This window comes from Haliaeetus leucocephalus, unplaced genomic scaffold (genome assembly GCF_000737465.1).
Source record: "Haliaeetus leucocephalus isolate CR32 unplaced genomic scaffold, Haliaeetus_leucocephalus-4.0 Scaffold506, whole genome shotgun sequence".
Lineage (NCBI taxonomy): Eukaryota > Metazoa > Chordata > Aves > Accipitriformes > Accipitridae > Haliaeetus > Haliaeetus leucocephalus.
The window spans coordinates 133,317-153,518 of record NW_010972942.1 but is presented as its reverse complement, the minus strand read 5'-3'; the positions used below and the strand labels follow the sequence as shown (position 1 = coordinate 153,518).

Genomic DNA, 20,202 nt, shown 5'->3' with positions numbered 1-20,202 from the left:
CGCTGTCGAGGCTGCGCCACGTGAGGCCGCGGAGGTTTTTGTCTCGGGCTGCCGCGGGGCTGGCTGCTGCGAGAGGGGTTCGTGCGGGCAGCATCCCCCGCGAGTACCGGGCTGCGGGTGGCTCGGAGCCGGGTCCGTCTCTCGCTCCCTGTCGGGGTTTGGTTTGCGCGTCTAGCGGATCAGTTGCGTGTACGCATCGAGTGTTAGTGTTAGACGGCCACGATGATCGGAGCTGCTGTATCGGCAGCGCCTTTCCGATGGCGGGGGGCGTTCTGCTTCTGTTATACGGTGGGAAATACTAGGTACTGGAGTTGGTCATTTGAATGTATAACTATGTACCTAAGAGGAGGTGCTTTTGGATTTTAGTCGTTTCATGGTTTCCTTAATCTCGTCGGTCTTTGAAGTCCCAAGATGCACTCATCAGCAGGCTTAAAGACTTTCCTCTGTTTTGCATTGTAAGTCATGCAAACGCTGCTCCTGCGTGCAGACGGGCTCACAGGTCATGCAAGTAGAAAAGAAAATGCTTTTGTAAACTGGAGACTCAGCTCTGATAAAATAAATGGAATAACTTGTGCTGTCTGTTATAATACACAGAGGAATAAAACACCGTCACAGTAAAAGGAGAAAGCTATATATTTGCACATACTAATGCCTACAGGAGTATGCTTCGTGTATATTATTCAAGTTTGGAATACTGTTTGCGTGAGTGCTACCTTTCGTTCCTGGTCCTTTTGTTCCATCTTTTCTGGGTGGATGTACTTTTCCTGAAAAACTGGGTGGTGGTGGATCACAGTGATGTTGCAATGATTAGGCGCGTATCTGCTGTCGTGCAGTCTACTCTACCCCTCCCCTGAAGACGTAAATGGGTCTTGTTTTTCAAATTTGTTTCTCCATATGTTTTCCAAGAGTGCTGTGGACTTCACCTGCACCGTCCAGATAAGCGGCCCACTTTCCCTCCCTTATCCTATCCCTCCTCCTTTGCTAGTCTCAACTTCTAGGAAGGGGAGGGCACCAGAATTTCTATCAGGGTGGCCCTGGACCTTGCTTAAGGCCCCATTTGTCCTATAAAACTCTGCTTACTGGCTGGTAACGTATCTGGGGTGGAGTTTCTCTCCTTTCTTGGAGCCCCCAGCAGCTGCAGGGTGGGTAGTTCCTCATCAGTCCATCGCCTTCCCCCACCTTTCCCAGGAGACTAAAGGAGAGAGGCATGGATATCCAACACTGCACTGCTCTTCCCTAGCATCGGTTTTGTTTCTCAGCTTTTCCTCTTTTTATGCATTTATTTTATTGGGTTTGCTTGCTTCTTGTTTGGCTGAATAGCAGATGCGGGAGATTGGTCTGATTCCTGAAAAATTTTGTTGCCCTGCATGACCCTGAGAATAGTTTCCCTGAAACTAAGATTAACTTTTGCAACTAATGAGGCAGAAACAAAATGAAATTAATTAAATCTGGTGCAGTCATATATTAAAGTTGACTTCCTGAAGAGTTGGAAAGACATCTGCATTCACTCCAAGTTCTGCATTTGTTACCTGCAGTGATAAAAGCGCTGTTTTTTTAACCGGAGGGAAACTCATTTGCCCCTTAGCAATAATAACAGCAACATAAATCATCATGTGAATAAACTGTAAGATATTACACATACATGTCTGCGTATATGATATATCTATGTATAAGGACATGGGCTGACTTACAGAATTAAATGTTCTCCCCTGCTTTGATGCACGTATTTCTGAAATGCAAAGAGGCATTATTTTATTTCTATGCAAACCGTGGCCTTTGCTTTCATCCCACTGTTCTTACCTCACAGTTTTTATGGTGCTTATGTATGGAGGCATAATACTGAGATCTTGAAAACTGGCTTCACTGTGGCATCATGCATGCATTTCTTTGCTGCTCAGGGTTCCTGTGAAGAGGGGAATGTTCTCGCCCCTTCACAGAAACAGTCCTTTCAGTTAACTGGGGAATTGCCTTAGTTACAAGACAAATCAATTGCCTTCAGTTTACTATTTGTTTAATAAAATGTATGGAAAGTACTTACATGCATTATGTTTTACTGCAAAAATGTCTCTTGATTCAGTTACTGCTATTAACACTGAGGCATTTTATAAATAAAAAGGGGATATGAATTTGTAGACTCATAGAATCATTTAGGTTGGAAAAGACCTTTAAGATCATCGACTCCAACTGTAATTCCTTATACTGTTTTTTTCTCCCTGAGAATAATTACATAATTTTGATGTCTGCTTTAAAAAACAGCACTTAATTTTACCCGTTGTGAATTTCCAACTGTTTTTATTCGAGCTAATCTTATTGTAACCCAATATGCAACTAAATTACTGGCAAACCTAACTTTATAAGTTTAAGCGTTTTGTATATGGTAAACTGGGCAATGGCTTCTCTTTAGGAATAAATGAGGATGTGATCCTGCAAAGGTCAGACCATGCCAAACTAATGACCTTTCTGCATATAAGAGCAAACTGTCCAAAAAAAGAATCCACTTTTTCACCTGTACATGCTTTATTTATGCAAGTATAGAGGCTCACTGCAACTGAACCGTATCCTGCAATGTCTCCACTAGGCTTGTTTCAAGTTAGTCTATACATTTGATGAAACTCATCATCTTTAACTCCAGCTGTATAAAAAAAAAGTTAGGTGCTATAGGGAGTTCTATTTCCTGACAAATTTGTAACTGCCTTCCTTATGAGATCTATTTCATGAAATGAATGTGTGCAGTGCTGGTGGGTACGATAAGTAGCGATAGTCTGATCTAAAAGTGACAGAGGTATGCATCACATGCGGTAATTCTGTGTCCAAAATAAAGACATGCAATCTTCAGAGCAGATAGTTCGGGTTTTTTGTCCTAACTCTTGGTCACAATGGCTTTGATTGTAATGTCCTCTAGCAACAGAACATTCTCCCATCAACAGAATGGGATTTCGTAAGTTCAAAAATTGGTATATTTAATCACGTTCCTACAGTAAATTTAAAAAAATGAAGGGATGTGAACCCGTGAGTTACACTTTCCTGGGTATGTCTTAAAGTACATATCTGGAAAATTAAAGTGTACATTATGTTGAGATGGAGGCATGTAATTCAGGTCCAAATTCAGAAGAAATTTTCACCCTGGAGAAATTTTCACCATTGGCTTGAATCTGATTGTATGACATGCACTTGAGCATCTCTTCCAACTGTAATGACTTATTTTCCAACAGGCGTACACAAAGTTTGCTTTGGGGTGGGGTCTGTTGTAATGAGTTGAGTCACAATTTTCCCAGAGTGGCAAGAGCATGATAATTGTATTAGATTGCTGGTAGATAATCTAGTAAGGAATACCACTTGATATAATCTAGTGGTACAAAATGAGCTGAAGTTTCGTGATATTTTCCTCTGTATTTTGAACGGTCAGATTTCTGGCAGTCTTGTGTTACTGATAGATGTTTAATCACCATAGCAAAACATGATTTTGGTCATCCAAGCTAAGGACAAGTACCAAAGCAGGTACAATGCCTTTCTAGAACTGAAGTTTATTGTTGAACAATTAGCTAATGACAGAATCACAGCCTTGGGTCCTCTTTTTGGCACATTCATATTATTTCCAAATGCAAATAATTCATATTATTTAATGTACAATAACTATAGGTATTTCTGAGATGGAGCAATAGGACCAAGTAGTTAAGCACATAAATATGTTTTGCCTTTCCTCAGTTAAGGAATGTCTGAAACATTAAAATTAAGTAGCAATAAGCTTTTTCTGAGCATCCCAAACCACAGTAGTTAGGTATAAATGGTGGAGTGGTGCTTCTTATGAATAAAATTGTGCATTGCATCTCTAACTACAAGGTACTAGGATCTAAACACAATTAAAATTAGATAAATTAAAATTACTATATATAATTAAAATATTGAATAGCTCTATGACCATTTGTGAAGTGGGGAGAATTAAGTTTAAACAGCTTTATATTTCAAACCAGTAGGATTTTTATCTTCTGCTTAGAAGCGGTTTCCTTAATGAGTTTAGTTAATGAAGTCATTAACAAAAGGACTTTTTAACAAACTCAAGACTGAAGGCCCTTGCCTTTGTGCTACCTGAGGTTTAAGTCTTAAGCTGGTCTTTACAAGCTACTCCTTCCCTCTTCCGTTTTTTGGTGCTGCTCAGAGGAGCATCAGTCTCTGCCCAGGTGGCCGTGCAAGCTGCTTCCCCAGAGCGCCGTGGGGCACTTCCCTCCCTGATTTACTGCCGGGGTGCTTGGGTTTTTTTAGCACCTGTGACTTTCTGAGCTATGTTCACTTTGATTGAAGTTGAGGAGAGAAAACAATCTGACAACTTTTGATGTTAGGCTATTAATCACAGCGTAATATAGTTTTATCCTTTTTTTTCTCGTGTTTAGTGATAAGCCATCCAGAAAGACCCAAACCAACAAGCTGATTTTTAGACTGAGATCAGTTACTTTCATAGGTAGGAGTTCATAGGGAGTTATGAGGATTTCCAGTGATGCAGATTTTACAAGATCAGTTTCGATGATCATTTTTAAGTTTTTCTTACATCCAGTCTTTCTCAGTTGATTTATTATGCTTCTTACCCATGTTAAGCCTGGAGGAAAAACAAGTGCTATGCTCTTTATAATATTATTTATAATAACCCTGCAGACTATTCCATTTTTCCTTTTCCCTTTTCCATTTTCCCTTACCTTACCCTCTTTTCCATCCTAAACCTTGTTTGCTATCTTTACCTTATAGAATACATTCCCCAAGCAATTTATTGTTCCTATTTTTCTTCTATGGCCTCTTTCCACATTGTTTATTATTCAATTATGGTTCAACAGTGGCACATATATTCTTAGCGAGGTCCCTCTGATGTTTAGTAGATAAGAACAGACACCTCACATGTCTCATCTGTGAAGCTTTTCTACTGTTTTAGAATGACATTTGCCATTTTTCTGATATCCATATTGTTGATTTACAGAGACAATGCTTTTCAGCTGACTTTTGGCTTAGCTTGCATGGAGAGAGGAAGGTTAACTCGAGATCACTAGTATTGATTAACAGCTTCTTTAGTGTTTTAATTTCTAGCTAACTCTGGTGAATGGTGGTGCAAGTCTGTGTCTGGAAGATCTGCTCTCATTTATCAGCAGGAGGTGGTAGAAATCCAAACCTTGTGCAGGCACCACTGTCCTGAGTATTCCTGCTCTTTGCTGATGTTGTCAGCACTATACTAGCGTGAGTGTATGTGTGCATGTGGGTGTCTGTGTAGACTTTATGGTTAGAGGGTGACACTCTTGTGTTGTGACAGCTGGTTTGCAGCATTGATGCACTGGGAGGAGGTGATCAGTTGTGCAGCGATGCTTAGGTTACAGGCACTGCCATCAGGCCCCAGGAGAGCCCATGCACCACTCAGCCTTTTTATCATTTTTGACATCTCCCCATCTCATTCAGCATAGTCAGTAGAAGATGTGTTCTCAGGTCTTTTGCAGCCAATGACTAAGGTATAAAAAAACCTTTAACGCAGGGATTTCAGATAGATAAGAGGTAATCCTTAAACACATAATAAGACATGGTATTAGACAAAAATGGCATGTAAAAAATCTATTGGGGCACAGTGCCTGTTGGATACAGAATACTTGATTTGAATGAGCATTTGTTAGTATGTCTTGTGCATAGTTGAGTCTTAACTGTAAAGAGTTAAATATCTACCTACTTGTAGGTAGATATTTAGCTTGTAGGTGGCCTTGTTCAAAGGCCAAATACAGTGAGATACACCATGCAAGGTAGATAAAGGGATCCTGAGAACTGCTGTTGCAATGTGGTGCAGCAAAAGTAGCTGAATATTTTGATCTCTGTTTTTCTGAAGCACCCTTTCTGAATTTAAAAGATGCAAACATGAACAATTCAAGTAGAGTTTTCTTTCATATGAAGCAGGGCGCTGCCATCAATTTAGGCTTCTTCAATGTGTTGCAGGGCCCGCCCACTGGAAGGAGGTTTTTCCTGTCGCTAATGGAGACCGTCAGTCACCCATCGACATCAAAACTGAGGAAACCAAGTATGATCCCTCTCTCCGTCCTCTAAATCCCAATTACGATCCGGCTTCTGCTAAAATCATCCTTAACAATGGGCACTCCACCAGTGTTGAGTTTGATGACACCGTCAACAAATCAGGTTTGTTCCTTTCCTGTTGCACTGTGTCTTCTTCCACCATTTCCTGAATAGATCACGTACAGCCTGGGCATGTCTCACTGCTGAGTATGAACTCCTCGTAAACAATAAGGCTTTGCTCCTCCAGATGAGAGATTCCTTTTTTCCCTGTCTTTCAGCATGATACAATGTGGGAACATATGTAGACACGAGTTTGAGGTTGCGTTTCTCTGAAAGTGCTAGGATTCCCTTTTCACAGGGTTGGTTTGATCCACCCCAACCAGCTAGATAGCGCCAGCCCCCCTGTTTGAACAGTGTTGTGTACAATTTTTCAAATGCTGCTCTCTCTCACTGCAGATGAATCCTTTGTGTCTCATTACAGGTTCATTCCAACCGAATCGCTCAAGTCTCTTATCTGACTTTAGCTGCAGGTTTGGTTATATATGTTTTCCCTTTTTACAAGCCATACTTGGACTTCTCATGTCAGGAAGGAGCCAATACAGAACAAATGAAATATGTCCCAAGTGATCCCTTTTCTTCTCTGAAAAGTGTTACTGTCCCAGTCTTTTCTAGGAGTATGTAGCTTCCCTTTTTGCAAGCAATAATTCTTATTTAGAAGTTCTCTGGTTTACCATAGTCTTTGTAATGTTAGTGCCTTCATCTTCAAAACCTTCTCTTGGATGGTAGGCAAGCTAGCACACCTCCCCTTGAAACTGTAGGAGCACAGATTCTTCAAGCAATAAAATCCTCTTGTGGTTGTGTAAGGCTTAGCTGAGGATCCAGGCCCACCAGGCCCATATGATGCTTTCACAAGGGTCAAAGCCAGAGAAAGACTAATTTGTGATCACCCTGTCCTTTAGTCCTGAGGACCAGTTAGCTTATAGTGGCAACAGGGAGAGACATAGGTGGAGAGAGCATCATACTTTGCTTTTCTGGACAGTCTTAGTTTAATTCTTAAATTTCCTGTCGATACAAGCAACATTGGATGTTGCCTGAAAGCCATCAGCTGACCGTCAGTGATCTGGTCTGACCTCGAGTGTGTCAGATGCCATGGGACTTCCCAGAATTAATCTCTGCTTCAAGCCTAGTAGGCGTGGGTGAACTAAAGTACATCTCTTAGAAAAACATACAATCTTGATTTCAAAATTTCCAGCGATGACGAAACTACCACAGCCTTTGGTAAGTTGTTCTAATTGTTAATTACCCTCACAATTTAAAAATCGAAATCACACTTTATTTCTGGTATGACTTAGATCAACTCAGCCTTTAAACTCCTTTTCTTTTTTTTTTTTTTTTTAAAAAGTAACAAATATGAATATGAATACACCAAGAACCTCTTCCACTTTCTAACTCCATCCATGAAGTGACAGGGCCTGAACGTAGTATTTCTGTAGGCTCTACACTGGTACCAAAGCAGTGGTAATGTGATCCTCTTCTTACTGCTTTCCTCAGGCCGTATCTCCAAGGATATAGTTCATGTCACGGCAAAGCAATGACAGATGTTGATCAGATAACAAATAAAATCCCCAGTCTCCTTCAGAAGACTCTGTATCTTCTATGTATGGACTAGATTCTTCAGGCCACATACATGGCTTTACATTTTGGACATTATCATGCCTTACTTATCAAAGAATTCAAATCCTTCTGTGTCCATAAACTGAGTTATTCACTATTTTCCCTAATATTTGTCACTGACAAACTTTATCAGTAATGTTTTTGTTTTCTTTCAGGTCATTGATCAAAAAATACTGAATTTTCTAGGGCCAAAATTTGGTCTGTGGGGCACCCCTGTGAAGTAAGCACTCCTGCCATATGTTGGTTTTATGGAAAAAAAAATCAAATTAATTGGTACTAAATACATTAGCATCTTTCAATGCATTATTAACTGACTTCCATATGAACTATTTCTTCACTTTGGCTGGCACTGAAACTGGGCTGTCAAGTCTGTAACTGTTTGTGTGATTCTGTTTATCCTCTTTGGTACCACATTAGCTCCATTCTCTGAAATTGATCTACTGATGTTCCAAAGACCTCTTCTTCCAGCTCTTTTCAAACTTTGAGATACTGGTATTTGCCTTAAATGGCTTCTGCCTAACCTCTTCCTTAATTACTGTTGGAATGGAAGGGTTTTACCATCACTGTATGATGTGGCACAAAGACACCATCAGGCCATTTTCCACATTTTTCAGCAGAAGTATTTCATTGAACACTGATGCATTTCTATGTAATTGATTTCCCTCAGCCAGTTAGAATACTGATCCTTACACATTTCCAGGATCATTTGCCTCCAAGTTTTAAGTCCTTGAAAGAAGGAATTTGTTTTAGGAGTGCCACTTCCCCATCCCCTTTGTTCACTAGATTTATGGGCTCTGTAAAAGCATGTTTTTGAGTTGAAGTTTTAAGGAGGTCAAATATTTTTCCCCACAGATAAACAGTTCCAGTTCCTTTTCATTAGCCAGGCTACTGGTGTTAGCAGATAGGCAACTTAAGAAATTCTTCTTTTATCTTTATTTGGTGTATTTTGTTCCTAATGAAGTTAGGGTTTGGAGTAAACCTAGAAGAGAGAAAAAATGACTATTGTCCTCCCCAGTGCTCTTAATTTAAAAACCATCTGTTTAAAGCTCCCATCCTTTCCCCTTAAAATCTCTATAATGAGCCAGTAAACCAGCTCAGACTAATTCCCAAACCACCAGAGGAGATACAGAGCTGGGAGAGTGGGGTGATTTGTTTTGCAGTGAATAAGGAATCTTTCTGAATGTGATTCACATTCAAGTCTCTGTGCAGAGATGGTTTGGTTCCAAATCTGATTAGCAAGAGGCACAAGCACTTGCAAAAGCGAAACAGTGACAAGCCCACCCATACGTGTGTTAAGTTGAATAGAATAGAACAGAACAGAACAGAACAGACTATTTCAGTTGGAAGGGACCTACAATGATCATCTAGTCCAACTGCCTGACCACTTCAGGGCTGACCAAAAGCTAAAGCGCGTCTTTAAGGGCATTGTCTAAATGCCTCTTAAACACTGACAGGCTTGGAGCATCAATCACCTCTGAAGGAGGCCTGTTCCAGTGTTTGACCACCCTCTTGGTAAAGAAATGCTTCCTAATGTCCAGTCTAAACCTCCCCTGGTGCAGCTTTGAACCATTCCTACATGTCCTATCACTGGATACCTGGGAGAAGAGATCAGCACCTCCCTCTCCACATCCCCTCCTCAGGAAGCTGTAGAGAGCAATGAGGTCACCCCTCAGCCTCCTTTCCTCCAAACTAGACAAACCCAAAGCCCTTAGCTACTTCTCATAGGACAGTCCTTCCAGCCCTGGCTAATTAAGTGTCAGTAATACTGCAGTTGTACAATGCATATGTAGTGTTGGCTTCATTTTATTTATGTTAGTATACGCTCCTTTTTCTCAGACTTCAATCTGATGTAACTGGCTCTAGTTGCAAATGGAGGAAAGAACCTGGAAAATTTTTTTAAGCTCCACCTACTTTCCTCCAACTTTCAAAAAGGAGAGGAAATTATGTTCACATTATATTTTTCTGATCCTCCCCTTTGTTCATAAAACCTGTATTTTAAGCTTAATTTCTCAGTGATTCTTTTAAATAAATTCAGGAGAGGAAACCACTTGCAAAACAGAAGCATTTTCCCATCTACTGAGAAATATCCAACCCACAGCAAGACAAACCTGTGACAACACCATACCCTTTAGTGGGCCATAACCCACTAATCTACACATAAATGCAATTTTGAAAGTCACATCCTGGACAAGTGAGGGTTTCTGTAGTACTTCAAAGAAATGGGAAGCCATCTGAGACAGCTTGTGAGGAGGAGTAGGGGACTGTCCGAAGACTGAAGTCTGGTGTGAGGTTAGAGGATGTGCGTAGCGGCTCCCATTCCTGCAGTGAAGCCTTTTCCTCTGCTTGGGTTTCCAGTGCTGACCGGGGGGCCGCTCAGCGGGACCTACAGGCTGCGCCAGATTCACTTCCATTGGGGGTCCAATGACGAAGCCGGCTCCGAGCACGCGGTGGATGGGATGAAGTACGCGGCAGAGGTAAGGCTTTACATGGAGTCATCTGTACCTCAGCTTGTGACTAGTTTTGCATGGTAAGAATAATGTTGCCCCTCCTCTTCCCGCTTTTCATTCTCCCCCCATTTTATTGAAATACAAGCGGTCTTCCTGAAGTGTTGCATGTTTGGTCCTTTCTCAAAGGAGAACCTATTTGAAAGCTTTGGAGAGGATTAAAAAAGGAGTACAGAAGACAAGAGCTTGATAAGAGCAAGATTTAATGTGCAAGAGTTATTTTAAACGTTGTCTTTCACTGTCTCTCCCTTGGAGAATATTTTCAAACTCACCTGCAGTTAAAAACCACAGAATTATTTGATTTGGGGCCTGTGCAGTGTAAAGTTAATGCAGTGCTTAGGAGCGTTGCATTTTGTGGTGCATTTAGCGATGTGATGGTTATGACTTTGAGAACCACACCTTAATATCTGTGGGGTGCCTGCTGTATGTGGAGGTACTGCGTTTCGGTGGAGGCAGCGTGCCACAGGGAGAAATGCACCGTCTGCTCTGGCATGGAGAGCTCGCTCCTGCTCTGTCTCCTTCAGTGCGTTTGAGTAGTCTACAGTAAAAAGTATTCAGTATCCGATTCCTCTTTGCAAATGGAAGTAACATGGAGTATTTTCATGAGGCTGAGTTCATTAACAACACAGAGTTCAGACAGTAAAAGAGTTTTCTGGGGCTAAAAAGGAGTAAAAAGTATAAAAATAAATGGTAATGGACAAATAAAAGACATGATATAAAGAAGAAAAAAAATGAAATGTATGCACAGTGGTGTGGTCAGATTTTACTTGAAATGCTGTAAGAGATAGTGGTCAGAAAAAAAATCAGTTTTCTAACACTAATGGGGAAAAGTGACATTTGCAGTGTTTAAAGGCTTATGTTTTCCACAGGAACCAGGTGAGATGGAATATAAAGAATTAATAGAGGTGCTTTAAAACCATTAAGTACCAAAACCAAATTTCTAGCTGAGAAAATATATATATGTTTCCCATCTAAGAAACCAAATGGAAGGAGAAAATATCTCTGAATTGCTAGCCAGTCTAAAAACCTTTCCGTCACCTGTTCGTTGGGTAGCCCTCCACAAGAAGCTCTCTAGATGTCACTTTGGCTTTGGGATAAGAAGCCCAGAATTAAGATCAAGGCTTCTGAGCACTGTTCACACAAAAGAAAATACCTCAGAAGGAGACATGAGGATGGTTTCAGTGCTCACCTTCATAAGGAAGATGTGTAAGATTTCAAGAAAAAGCATCGTCTGAGTCGAAGAAAGAATTAGTATACAGGTAAAGAAGACTGCAAGGTTCGGCCCCCTAAGCCCACCAGGAAGCAGAAGGGATCCATGGCTCCATTCTTTGTGACAACGTATGGTCTGATCAAGGTCTCTTCACAAGCTGCAGTGACAGAGCGGTGGTAAGACGGCATATATTCCTTAAAGAGAAGTCACAAGCCATTGAGAATGGGGCTGTACCCAAAAGTGTTTCACAGCTCTGTTTGTTTGGGGGTTTTGGTTTTTGGAGGGGTTGGTTTGGGGTGTTTTTGGCAAAGCTATGAGGGAATAGGAGTGGGCTTTATTTAGTTGCAGGAATTTTCCTTTTTGTTCTTTGTTGGTTTTTTGCTTTTTTTAAAATCCACAATAAAAGTCAATTCTGACAGAGAGTATCTGTTTCCTTTTTGTGTATGTAAAAATGTAATTGTTTAAAAGTTGTTTAATGTAGCTTCTGTGAACTTGTAATAGTGAGTGGTGCAGGCACTATGAGCTCCAGGATATTAATGCACCTGAGAATGGCTTAGTGGACTATGTTCTCTTGCCGGTTTAATTTATAATATTCTTGACAACTTTCCTTCAAGGATCTCTGCAGCTGTGAGCCAGCATGTGTTTCATCATGAGCATACATGCCTTATTATTGATTTCAGTGGGATTCCTTACTTGCCGAAGTAATGTTTCAGCACTTTAGAGCCCAAGTGCTTAAAAAACATTATTTATACTCTGTAACACCAAGTAAGAGCTCCATTTTACAGATATGGAAAAATGAAAGTCATAGAGGTTAGGCAAGGACTGAGATTTAGAGTCAAAATCTTCACACTTCTAGATCCCTATTTCAACCACGCAGCTATGTTGCTTCCCATAGAAAACCTTTAAAGCAAGTTCCAGCTTTCCTAAATTGCTCTTACTTTAGAGGTCTTGAAGTGCTGTGTTCCAAAAGAAAGCCTTTTTTTTTCAGGGGTTCATCCCAGTTTAAGTCATTCAGTGGAGTTGCTTTTCAGCACTCCTAAAGTTCAAAGTCTGAAAAGATGGGCACCGATTTTAGAAAAGCTAGTCCCATGCCCTGCTTCTGAGCCTCTCTTGCCATATCTAAAAACTATGGGTAATAAGATTTACTAATCCACTGAGGATTTGCGAGAGTAATTAATATTTGTGAAGTACTTAGTCTTAAGTGCTGTGTGAGTGTTTGTGCTCTCTCCGGTTTGGCAGTCGGACCATTGCTCAAGGCTGGGACATCCTGGCACTTCCCGGGAACCAGGAGCTCCTGCTGTGGAGCGTGGCCAGGATTTAGGAAACCTGGCTTAGCAGGAAGGACTGAGGTGGTATGGGGGTAGACGTCATGGGCTTTTCCTTTCCCCACCTGCCTAGGTGGTGTCTTTAAGCTGCTTAAGCAACTACCACAGGATGGTTCCAGAATAATGCATGTTGGAAATGCAAATGCTCAAACCTGAGATAATCAAGCTGCTTGTAAGTGCCTAACTACAGGTAATAATAGAAAATGACAATTGGAAGGTATCAAAAATGAAATTTTGAAGTTCAGCTTAAACTAAACAAGGGAAAAGGGGTCAGTGCAAGTTTAATGTGTGTTTCTCTGCCTGTTTCTAGCTATTTATGTGGCTGATTAATGTTACTGAAAGCTTGATTAAAGAAAAAGAGGAGCAAAATACTAGTGACGTCCTCATGATTTTCAATCACTTTTTAAAATCAGCTGTACTAAAAATGGATTTAAAAGCTTTAGTTATGTAACCATGGGATATCTTGTCTTAGCTTCTCTGTTTGAAATCTGGGGACCCAACAGCAGTTTGCCAGGCATTGTCGTGTGCTGATTGCGGCTAAATTTTGAATAAACCCAGCCACTGGAAATGCTTTTGCCATTTGTGTGAACTACCTATTTACCAATCTCATGAAATATTTGCATTTAGAAAACTGAATGGCTCTGAATACAAAAGAGCAAAGTAGAATATCAAAACCAGTAAAGTTGTAGTATTAATTTGTGACTATTTGAGTTCAGCAGGAGTTGATGCTGTCTGTGTCTCTTGCTTTTCAGCTTCATGTGGTCCATTGGAACTCAGAGAAGTATTCCAGTTTTGTTGAGGCAGCTCGTCAGTCAGATGGATTAGCAGTCATGGCTGTATTTCTGAAGGTAAGAAAAGAATGCCTCAGCCCTTCTAATAAATCAGCATTATGAACCCAAAGGAATAATGGTGATGGTTGGCATAATTATTGCTAAAGAGATACTTCTTTTATATGGGCATTAAATTACACTGTTTCCTTCATACTATTTACTTACCAATATAGAAAGCGGTGCTTCCTTGAAGATTAAAAATGTCAGATTAATAGATTTTCAAGACAGTGAGAGTTTTCACTTTGCCTAGTCTGCACTCCTGTACAATGTAAGATGTGGAACTTAATTCAGCTGCCCCTATATGGATCCCAATAACTTGTACTTGACTAACAGCTTTCTTTAGGAGGGCAATCTGAATTGATTCAAGTACTTCTTTAATGGTTTGTTTCTTAGCTGGTAGTTTCTTCTGAAAAATAATAATGAAAAAAACCCCAAAACCAGAAACTGGAGAATTTCCTTAGAATTATTATATACCTCTTTGCCCTCTGTACCTGTCCTAGGATGAAATTAAACTCTTGCAACAGCTTCACTGACTTCTGTATGAAGAAGCAGATGGAGAATTCACACAATCCATGACAAAGGATGGGGCTTTGGGCAAATCTGTGGTTTCTGCCTGGCTGCCACAGCTTCCTGAGCACAGCTGGGGCTGATGCTGGCACAGTCAGGGAGCCATTACATGCAGCAGTTGCAAAGAACTGCTTCAGTAATTCGGTCTCTTTCCAGTTTACATTATAACGATTCAAGGAAAGTTTCACTGGATTTCTTGGCACACAAATTCTGCTTGGGATACCTAAGAACAAAGTTTTCACTGTTTTAATTTAAATTTCAGATGTAAGCCTGCAACTTTTAATATCCTGCATATAAAACATGAAAAATAAATTGCTTTTATTCCCCTGCAGTGCAAAGATTGTGGGTCCTTTGTAGCTGAAATAATTACTGTGAGTAGCCAGAATAAATACTGTCAGCGAGGGAGTGGATCTTCTTTACAATGAGTACTATTTCTAAGGACCAGCTGTCACAGGCTCGTACTCACAAAATCCATCAGATCTCACAGTCACTTAAGTAAAGTTATATAAAACAGTTTCATTATGCTTTTGCTTTTAGATTTTTTATTTTTGCTGTTTTTCTCTGGAGCTCAGGTATTTCTTTTTTCTCTGGTGTTAATAGATTGGTGAATGCAACCCTCAGCTGAAGAAGATTACTGACCGCTTGGACACCATCAGAATCAAGGTGATGCTTCTAAAAGAATACTAATATTGGTGGTTGCTTTTGTTGTTTTGGTTTTTTGGGGTTTTTTTTGTAATCTGGCTGCTACTCCCTTCACCTTCAAGTTTCCTAGTCCCTAGTTTCATAGCTATCCATACCTAACTCTGATTTGGGACAGTTTAGGAGCATTCTTGTTAGGTGAAGTTGAAAACTAAGCAGAGAAAGAATAATTTGTATACAATAGGAGATCAGAGGAAAAGGCCAATTCCTCGCAGAACCTAGTCTCTGACAAATCTGTTGCTATGAGAATAGTAACAGGGGAAGAACATGCTTTGTGGAAAGTTGTGAAAAAGATGAGGGAAAGGTTTCCTCCCCTGTTTTGCTGAGCTATAGGGTGAGAAATAGGGTATTGTTTGTGTGAGAGAAATCAGCCAGCCTTACAACATCATGTTTCATACAGGCATCTCTGGCCTGGTAGCCGGAACAGGGAGAAGAAGTAGTAACTGGTGGGCCTGGGAGGAGTGAATGGGGAGGGGAGCAGGTGGCAGTAACCTGTGGGGTTACTCTGCCAGCCTCATAGAGACCATGTTGAAAGTCCAACTTCTCACCTCTCTCTTCAACTTCCATCTCATCTTTAACTATGGGGAGCCTATGCTAACACACCTTTGATGGTGTCCTGCTGGCATCAAGGATAGCAGCAGCAAAGCTGCCGCAGAGGTAGGACCTCATCAGAAGGGCACTGGCTCACCTGCTGTGATCATCCAGGATGCTGCCAGCCTGCCCGATAGTGGAACAAGCTGTACCTCCTTTGGCATGATTTATCTTGGCCTCTTGCTTTTAAGTAATATTGCCCTGGTTTGGTTTTTGGGTTTTTTTAAGCTTCATGTAAGAAATAAATTTCTAAATATATTTAATCTAGAATCACAATGAGCGCTTTTTTTTTTTTTCTTTCCAGGGTAAAAGAGCACTATTCACAAACTTTGATCCTAGCTGTCTGCTTCCCAAGTCCCTGGACTACTGGACTTACTTTGGCTCTCTCACTGTTCCACCTCTTCTTGAGAGTGTCATCTGGATTGTTCTGAGAGAGCCCATAAGTGTTTGTTCTGAACAGGTATTTTTTGACTTTTCACTGCTCTAGAAACGTTACTTTTGTAAGACTTGAAATTGTAAATGTGACCAAAAAATACATTTTTTGCAGAGCTTGGCATTGCATATCTTATCAAATTTTCAAAGGACAAAATATGTCTATCAAATCCTAACTTCTTGTTGCCTTTCTTTGCGTAACAGCTGTTTATTATCCATTTTTAAAAAAGAATGTGCATACTCTAAAAATTAACAATCAAAAATAACCCCCAAGGAACTTACAGAAAAAAGAGTTCTGGTGATGCTTAGAAATTCTGGAATTCCATTCAATTCAATTATTTGCATATCCAGCTCAAACCTCTTCTCTGGCATTTTTATTTGGCAGATGAATAATAAATTTCTTCTTGCATTCCAGATATGTAAAACTTGGTGAATTTACTAGAATAATGAAAAGCAAATACAATTGTAATAAGTTGGGGTTTATGTTAGACTATCTTAGGAAAAGTGTGATACCACATAAAAGAGTCTACTTACATTTCTTATTAAATGAAGCTTCATGCTATATATTAATGTTGCAACAGTGACACCCAGTGGGCTGATCATCTTAGGTCTAAAGAGTTTTTCCCACTGGAGAGACAGTGAAGTGGGTCAGATCATAGCTTCCAATATTGGATGTTGATAAGTACATCACCTGCAATATGTTATCAATATTCTGGGCATACTGTAACCCTTACGATTTTTGTACCACAGTGTTTGTCTCATTCGTGGTCAATATTACGAATACCTCAGAAAATTCAATACCCTAGGCTGCATACTCAGCAGAAATGGTGACTTCAGTTTTGCGTGAAATGTTAAGACAGTTCACTGAATGGGATGCTTGTTAGTCAGGAGACCTCAGATTCTGTTTGTAACTGATTTGAAGTCATGTATTTTCTCAGTGTGTGTATTTTTCTCATATGTATCTCTTACTCCCCTCAATCTGGCTTTGTAAGACTCACTGCAGTGTGTACGGATCTAGGATTGAAAATTTGTGTTAACATATCAACTTCCCAAAGACAAGCCATTGTTCAGGTTAAAAAGTTCTTATTTGGGCTAATCTATAATTAATGCATTCTAAAATGTGAAATACTGTATACAAACACCCATGTGTAACAAGTTCAGAGGACATGATGTCAGAAACAATGTCAAATATGTTGATTCTTCACTAGTCATTTTTCACAGACTGTAGCTATACCTTACATATTAAAGTATAAATGTGCTATATTCTTATACATACAAGCATGCATGTAGCCAAAAGTGTTTGTTTCCAGTAATGTCCACCATTGTGATCAAGCAGTCATCACCGTGACTGATACTGTTTCGCCATTTAATCTTATTCCTCAAGTTTGTATTTCTTCAGGGTTTTACAGTTTACTACCTCCTTTTGGTGCGGTTTTCAGGTTGAAAGAAATTAAAAACAAATTTCAAGTTTTTAGAAACTCACGGGGAGCCTGAATTACAAATGTTAGCTTTAGAATGGTGTGAAGTAAGATAGTATTGACTTTTTTTGCTCTTAATGCAATTAAGATGCAATGTGCTGTACAACTAAATGCTCTATTATAATGGAATGATTTTTGTGCTGTCCTAGCTTTGGTAACCTAGAAGGGAAGTAAGGTGGTATAAAGAAATAGTAAATATTAGAAATATTATAAATTAGACAAAATACTAAACTTCAGGTCAGAAATCAGACTTGGATTTCCTGAGGTTTAGACATGGAGCTCTGATCTGGGTTTCTGCTAAGATCAGTTTTAAGCAGAGAAGCTCAGGCTGAGATATGAATAACTGTTCTGTGTCTTCACAAGGGAAGAATTTGGAATCTTTCCTGGTTTGAGTACATGTTTACTATATGAAAACTGTTAATTACGGAAGCTTTCTATAGCACCACACCTACTATTCCAGGTTAATTTTGAATATACTCTTTGAACAAGAAGACATACATAGGTGCACAAAAGAAATCTAATTTTTGGCATGAAACATTCCAGAATCTCCAAACTATAAAATCAAACTAAAAAATATAAAAAAACCCTGGGTTAGATCAGGTTATGGAAGACAAAGTGTGAATATAGGAGACAAATAATCCTTATGCACAGTTTCATTCTGATGTGTATTTTGGGAGGTCTTCTTGGTAGTCATCGTTTTTCATTTGCGAGGACAGAAATGGTGAAATTGCCATTCCCCACATGCCATAGAAATATACAGTTCCATTCTTCCTGGCAGAAAAAAGGTGACAAGCGTCTTTAATATTTACTACATGCTTTTTCATTAGTATGAGCGTGAGGGTTTTCTGCTGAACCTTATGTCTCTTGATTGCAGCTCGCCAAATTCCGCAGCCTCTTGAGCACTGCTGAGGATGAGGTCGCCTGCTGCTTGCTGAGAAACTACCGGCCTCCCCAGCCTTTAAAGGGACGAGAAGTCAGAAGGAATTAAAGGAGTAAAGCCAGAGTAGTCTCCCTCTGAAACCAAAGGCTGAATTCATTTTAATAGTTAATATACTTTGTGATTTTTAATTTTTTTTTGTGAGTTGTTTTAACAAGTAGGTGGTGTTTTATTACTGGTTACCATGCAGTCATTTCTCACAGACAAGTATGCCCTGAGCTGTTGCAGGTTCATCAATGTTAACAGGTCTGACTGTGTTTGAGTGCATTGGTTTGGGAGCATTGAGGCGTTAGTGTTGCATGTACAGAGGGCAGTGCTAATCATAAGGGTCAGATGTGGTGAAGGAGGTGTCCAGAATTTGCTACCAAATTACTGAACAGGATCCCTGATACTAATGGCAGTAAAGGATGTTCTGGGATGGTTCTTCTGGTCTCTAACATAACTTTTAGCTTCTATATAAGACTTCACACTGTAAGTCTCAAGAAAAAAATATTTTAAGGCTGATATGATTTCATTGCTAACTTCTGCTATACCATGCTTACCTTCCTACAAAAAGCAGTAATGACTAATAGCATTTAAGGAAAACAGATATTTATATCATCCTGTTATTCTGACTGCTTCATAGCAGTAATTATGTACTGATTTTTATTTTTTTTAAGAAAGCAAATAGTAAGGATTTTGTATATTGCAGGATCATGTCAGGTGGATTGGGTATTCCTGAATTCCACCACATATAGTGATGAAATTGTCCTGAAACCTGAAAACTGCAAGGTGAAAGGGCATAGAGGGAACTGTTCATTCCTAAATCCAGTCTGTTGCATTTGGTGAACAATAGGGACTGTAACACTATATCCATGTAGCATCAGACTCCTACCACTTAAAATCAGGAGGCAGGGGTAGCTATTGCTCCAGACTGTTTTCATACTAGACAGCGTTGCATGCTGCAGTGTGAAACACAGGCTGCATACCTCACATCTTGCTGTGGAGCACACCACTACTCAGGTATGTAACATCTCCTAGGTACTGGCTGATGTTCTGCTGTCATAGCCGAACTTGGGTGGTTGCACTTATATTCCAAGACCAAAGATAGCAGTTAGAGCAGGCCAAAGAAATCAGATTCAAGTTAATATCTAATAAAAGAGCAACCCTCAATAGCAATGTGTTGAAATGTCTGTCTTTATGAACTGACTTGAGCCTGTGTTCCTCTCAGGAGCTTTTGTTATCTGAATATAATTGTTTGTTTTACGCCAAATTTATTTTTATTATTTTTAATGAACTTGCCATAGGTTATAGTTTAGTATAGGATTAGATTTACCCTCAGACTGTGAGAACTACATAGTGAAAACCAGTGATACCTGAAAGAGGCAGCTACAAGTTTCATGGGCAGCAACTACCACCAATCTCTGTAGTACTTCTGACCAACTCATCTTCCATGACTGCTCTCTATTAATTTGGGTTTTTATAGGTTTTATAGGGTGTGCCTTTTACCTCAACAGGTCTTTTGATCTTAGATAGACAAACATGAGGGAAATCACCATCAGGATTGACTTTATATACCTTCTTATAACTGAGTAAATTAGACATAGAGACATAGATATTTTAGCTTAGTTTAAAATAGCTGGACTTTTTTGTTTTCTCCCCCCCAGAATATAGCTACTATTGCTGCAAGGCCTCTCCATGCCTTCTGAATGTTTTCTGAAGGAAAGAACACAAGTAGAGCATGGGAAAAATAAAAGGCATTTGGCAGCAGCAGCAGATACAAGTATGAACCAAAGGGGAAAAACCTGCAGGCACTTTTTCTTTTCTGGTATAGGGAGGAGAATGCAGCTGAAAAGACCTCAGGTTGGTTCTTTCTGAATGAGGACGTCTGGAAAGTGTGCATGGAGAGAGCAGGAGTGTGTTGAGTGTTTTCACACCCTTTTTTA

General features: G+C 39.9%; 1 protein-coding gene across 7 annotated transcripts; it reads left to right on the top strand.

Moving 5' to 3' along the window:
• Positions 1 to 29: 29 nt before the first annotated feature.
• CA13 (carbonic anhydrase XIII) lies at positions 30 to 18,933 on the top strand. Of its 7 annotated transcripts, none has more exons than XM_010575826.1 (8): positions 6,064 to 6,153; positions 6,512 to 7,308; positions 7,860 to 7,924; positions 10,060 to 10,178; positions 13,496 to 13,591; positions 14,741 to 14,803; positions 15,735 to 15,890; positions 18,215 to 18,933. In XM_010575826.1, coding segments are annotated over exons 3-8 (549 nt in total). In that variant the 5' UTR covers positions 6,064 to 6,153; positions 6,512 to 7,308; positions 7,860 to 7,923; the 3' UTR covers positions 18,329 to 18,933. The 7 variants fall into 7 exon arrangements, with proteins under 7 accessions (XP_010574132.1, XP_010574131.1, XP_010574128.1 ...); XM_010575827.1 differs by adding an exon at positions 6,309 to 6,389 and having other exon boundaries at positions 6,076 to 6,153; positions 6,512 to 7,924; XM_010575830.1 differs by lacking the exons at positions 6,512 to 7,308; positions 7,860 to 7,924 and adding an exon at positions 30 to 302 and having other exon boundaries at positions 5,956 to 6,153; positions 11,078 to 13,591.
• Positions 18,934 to 20,202: the final 1,269 nt, after the last annotated feature.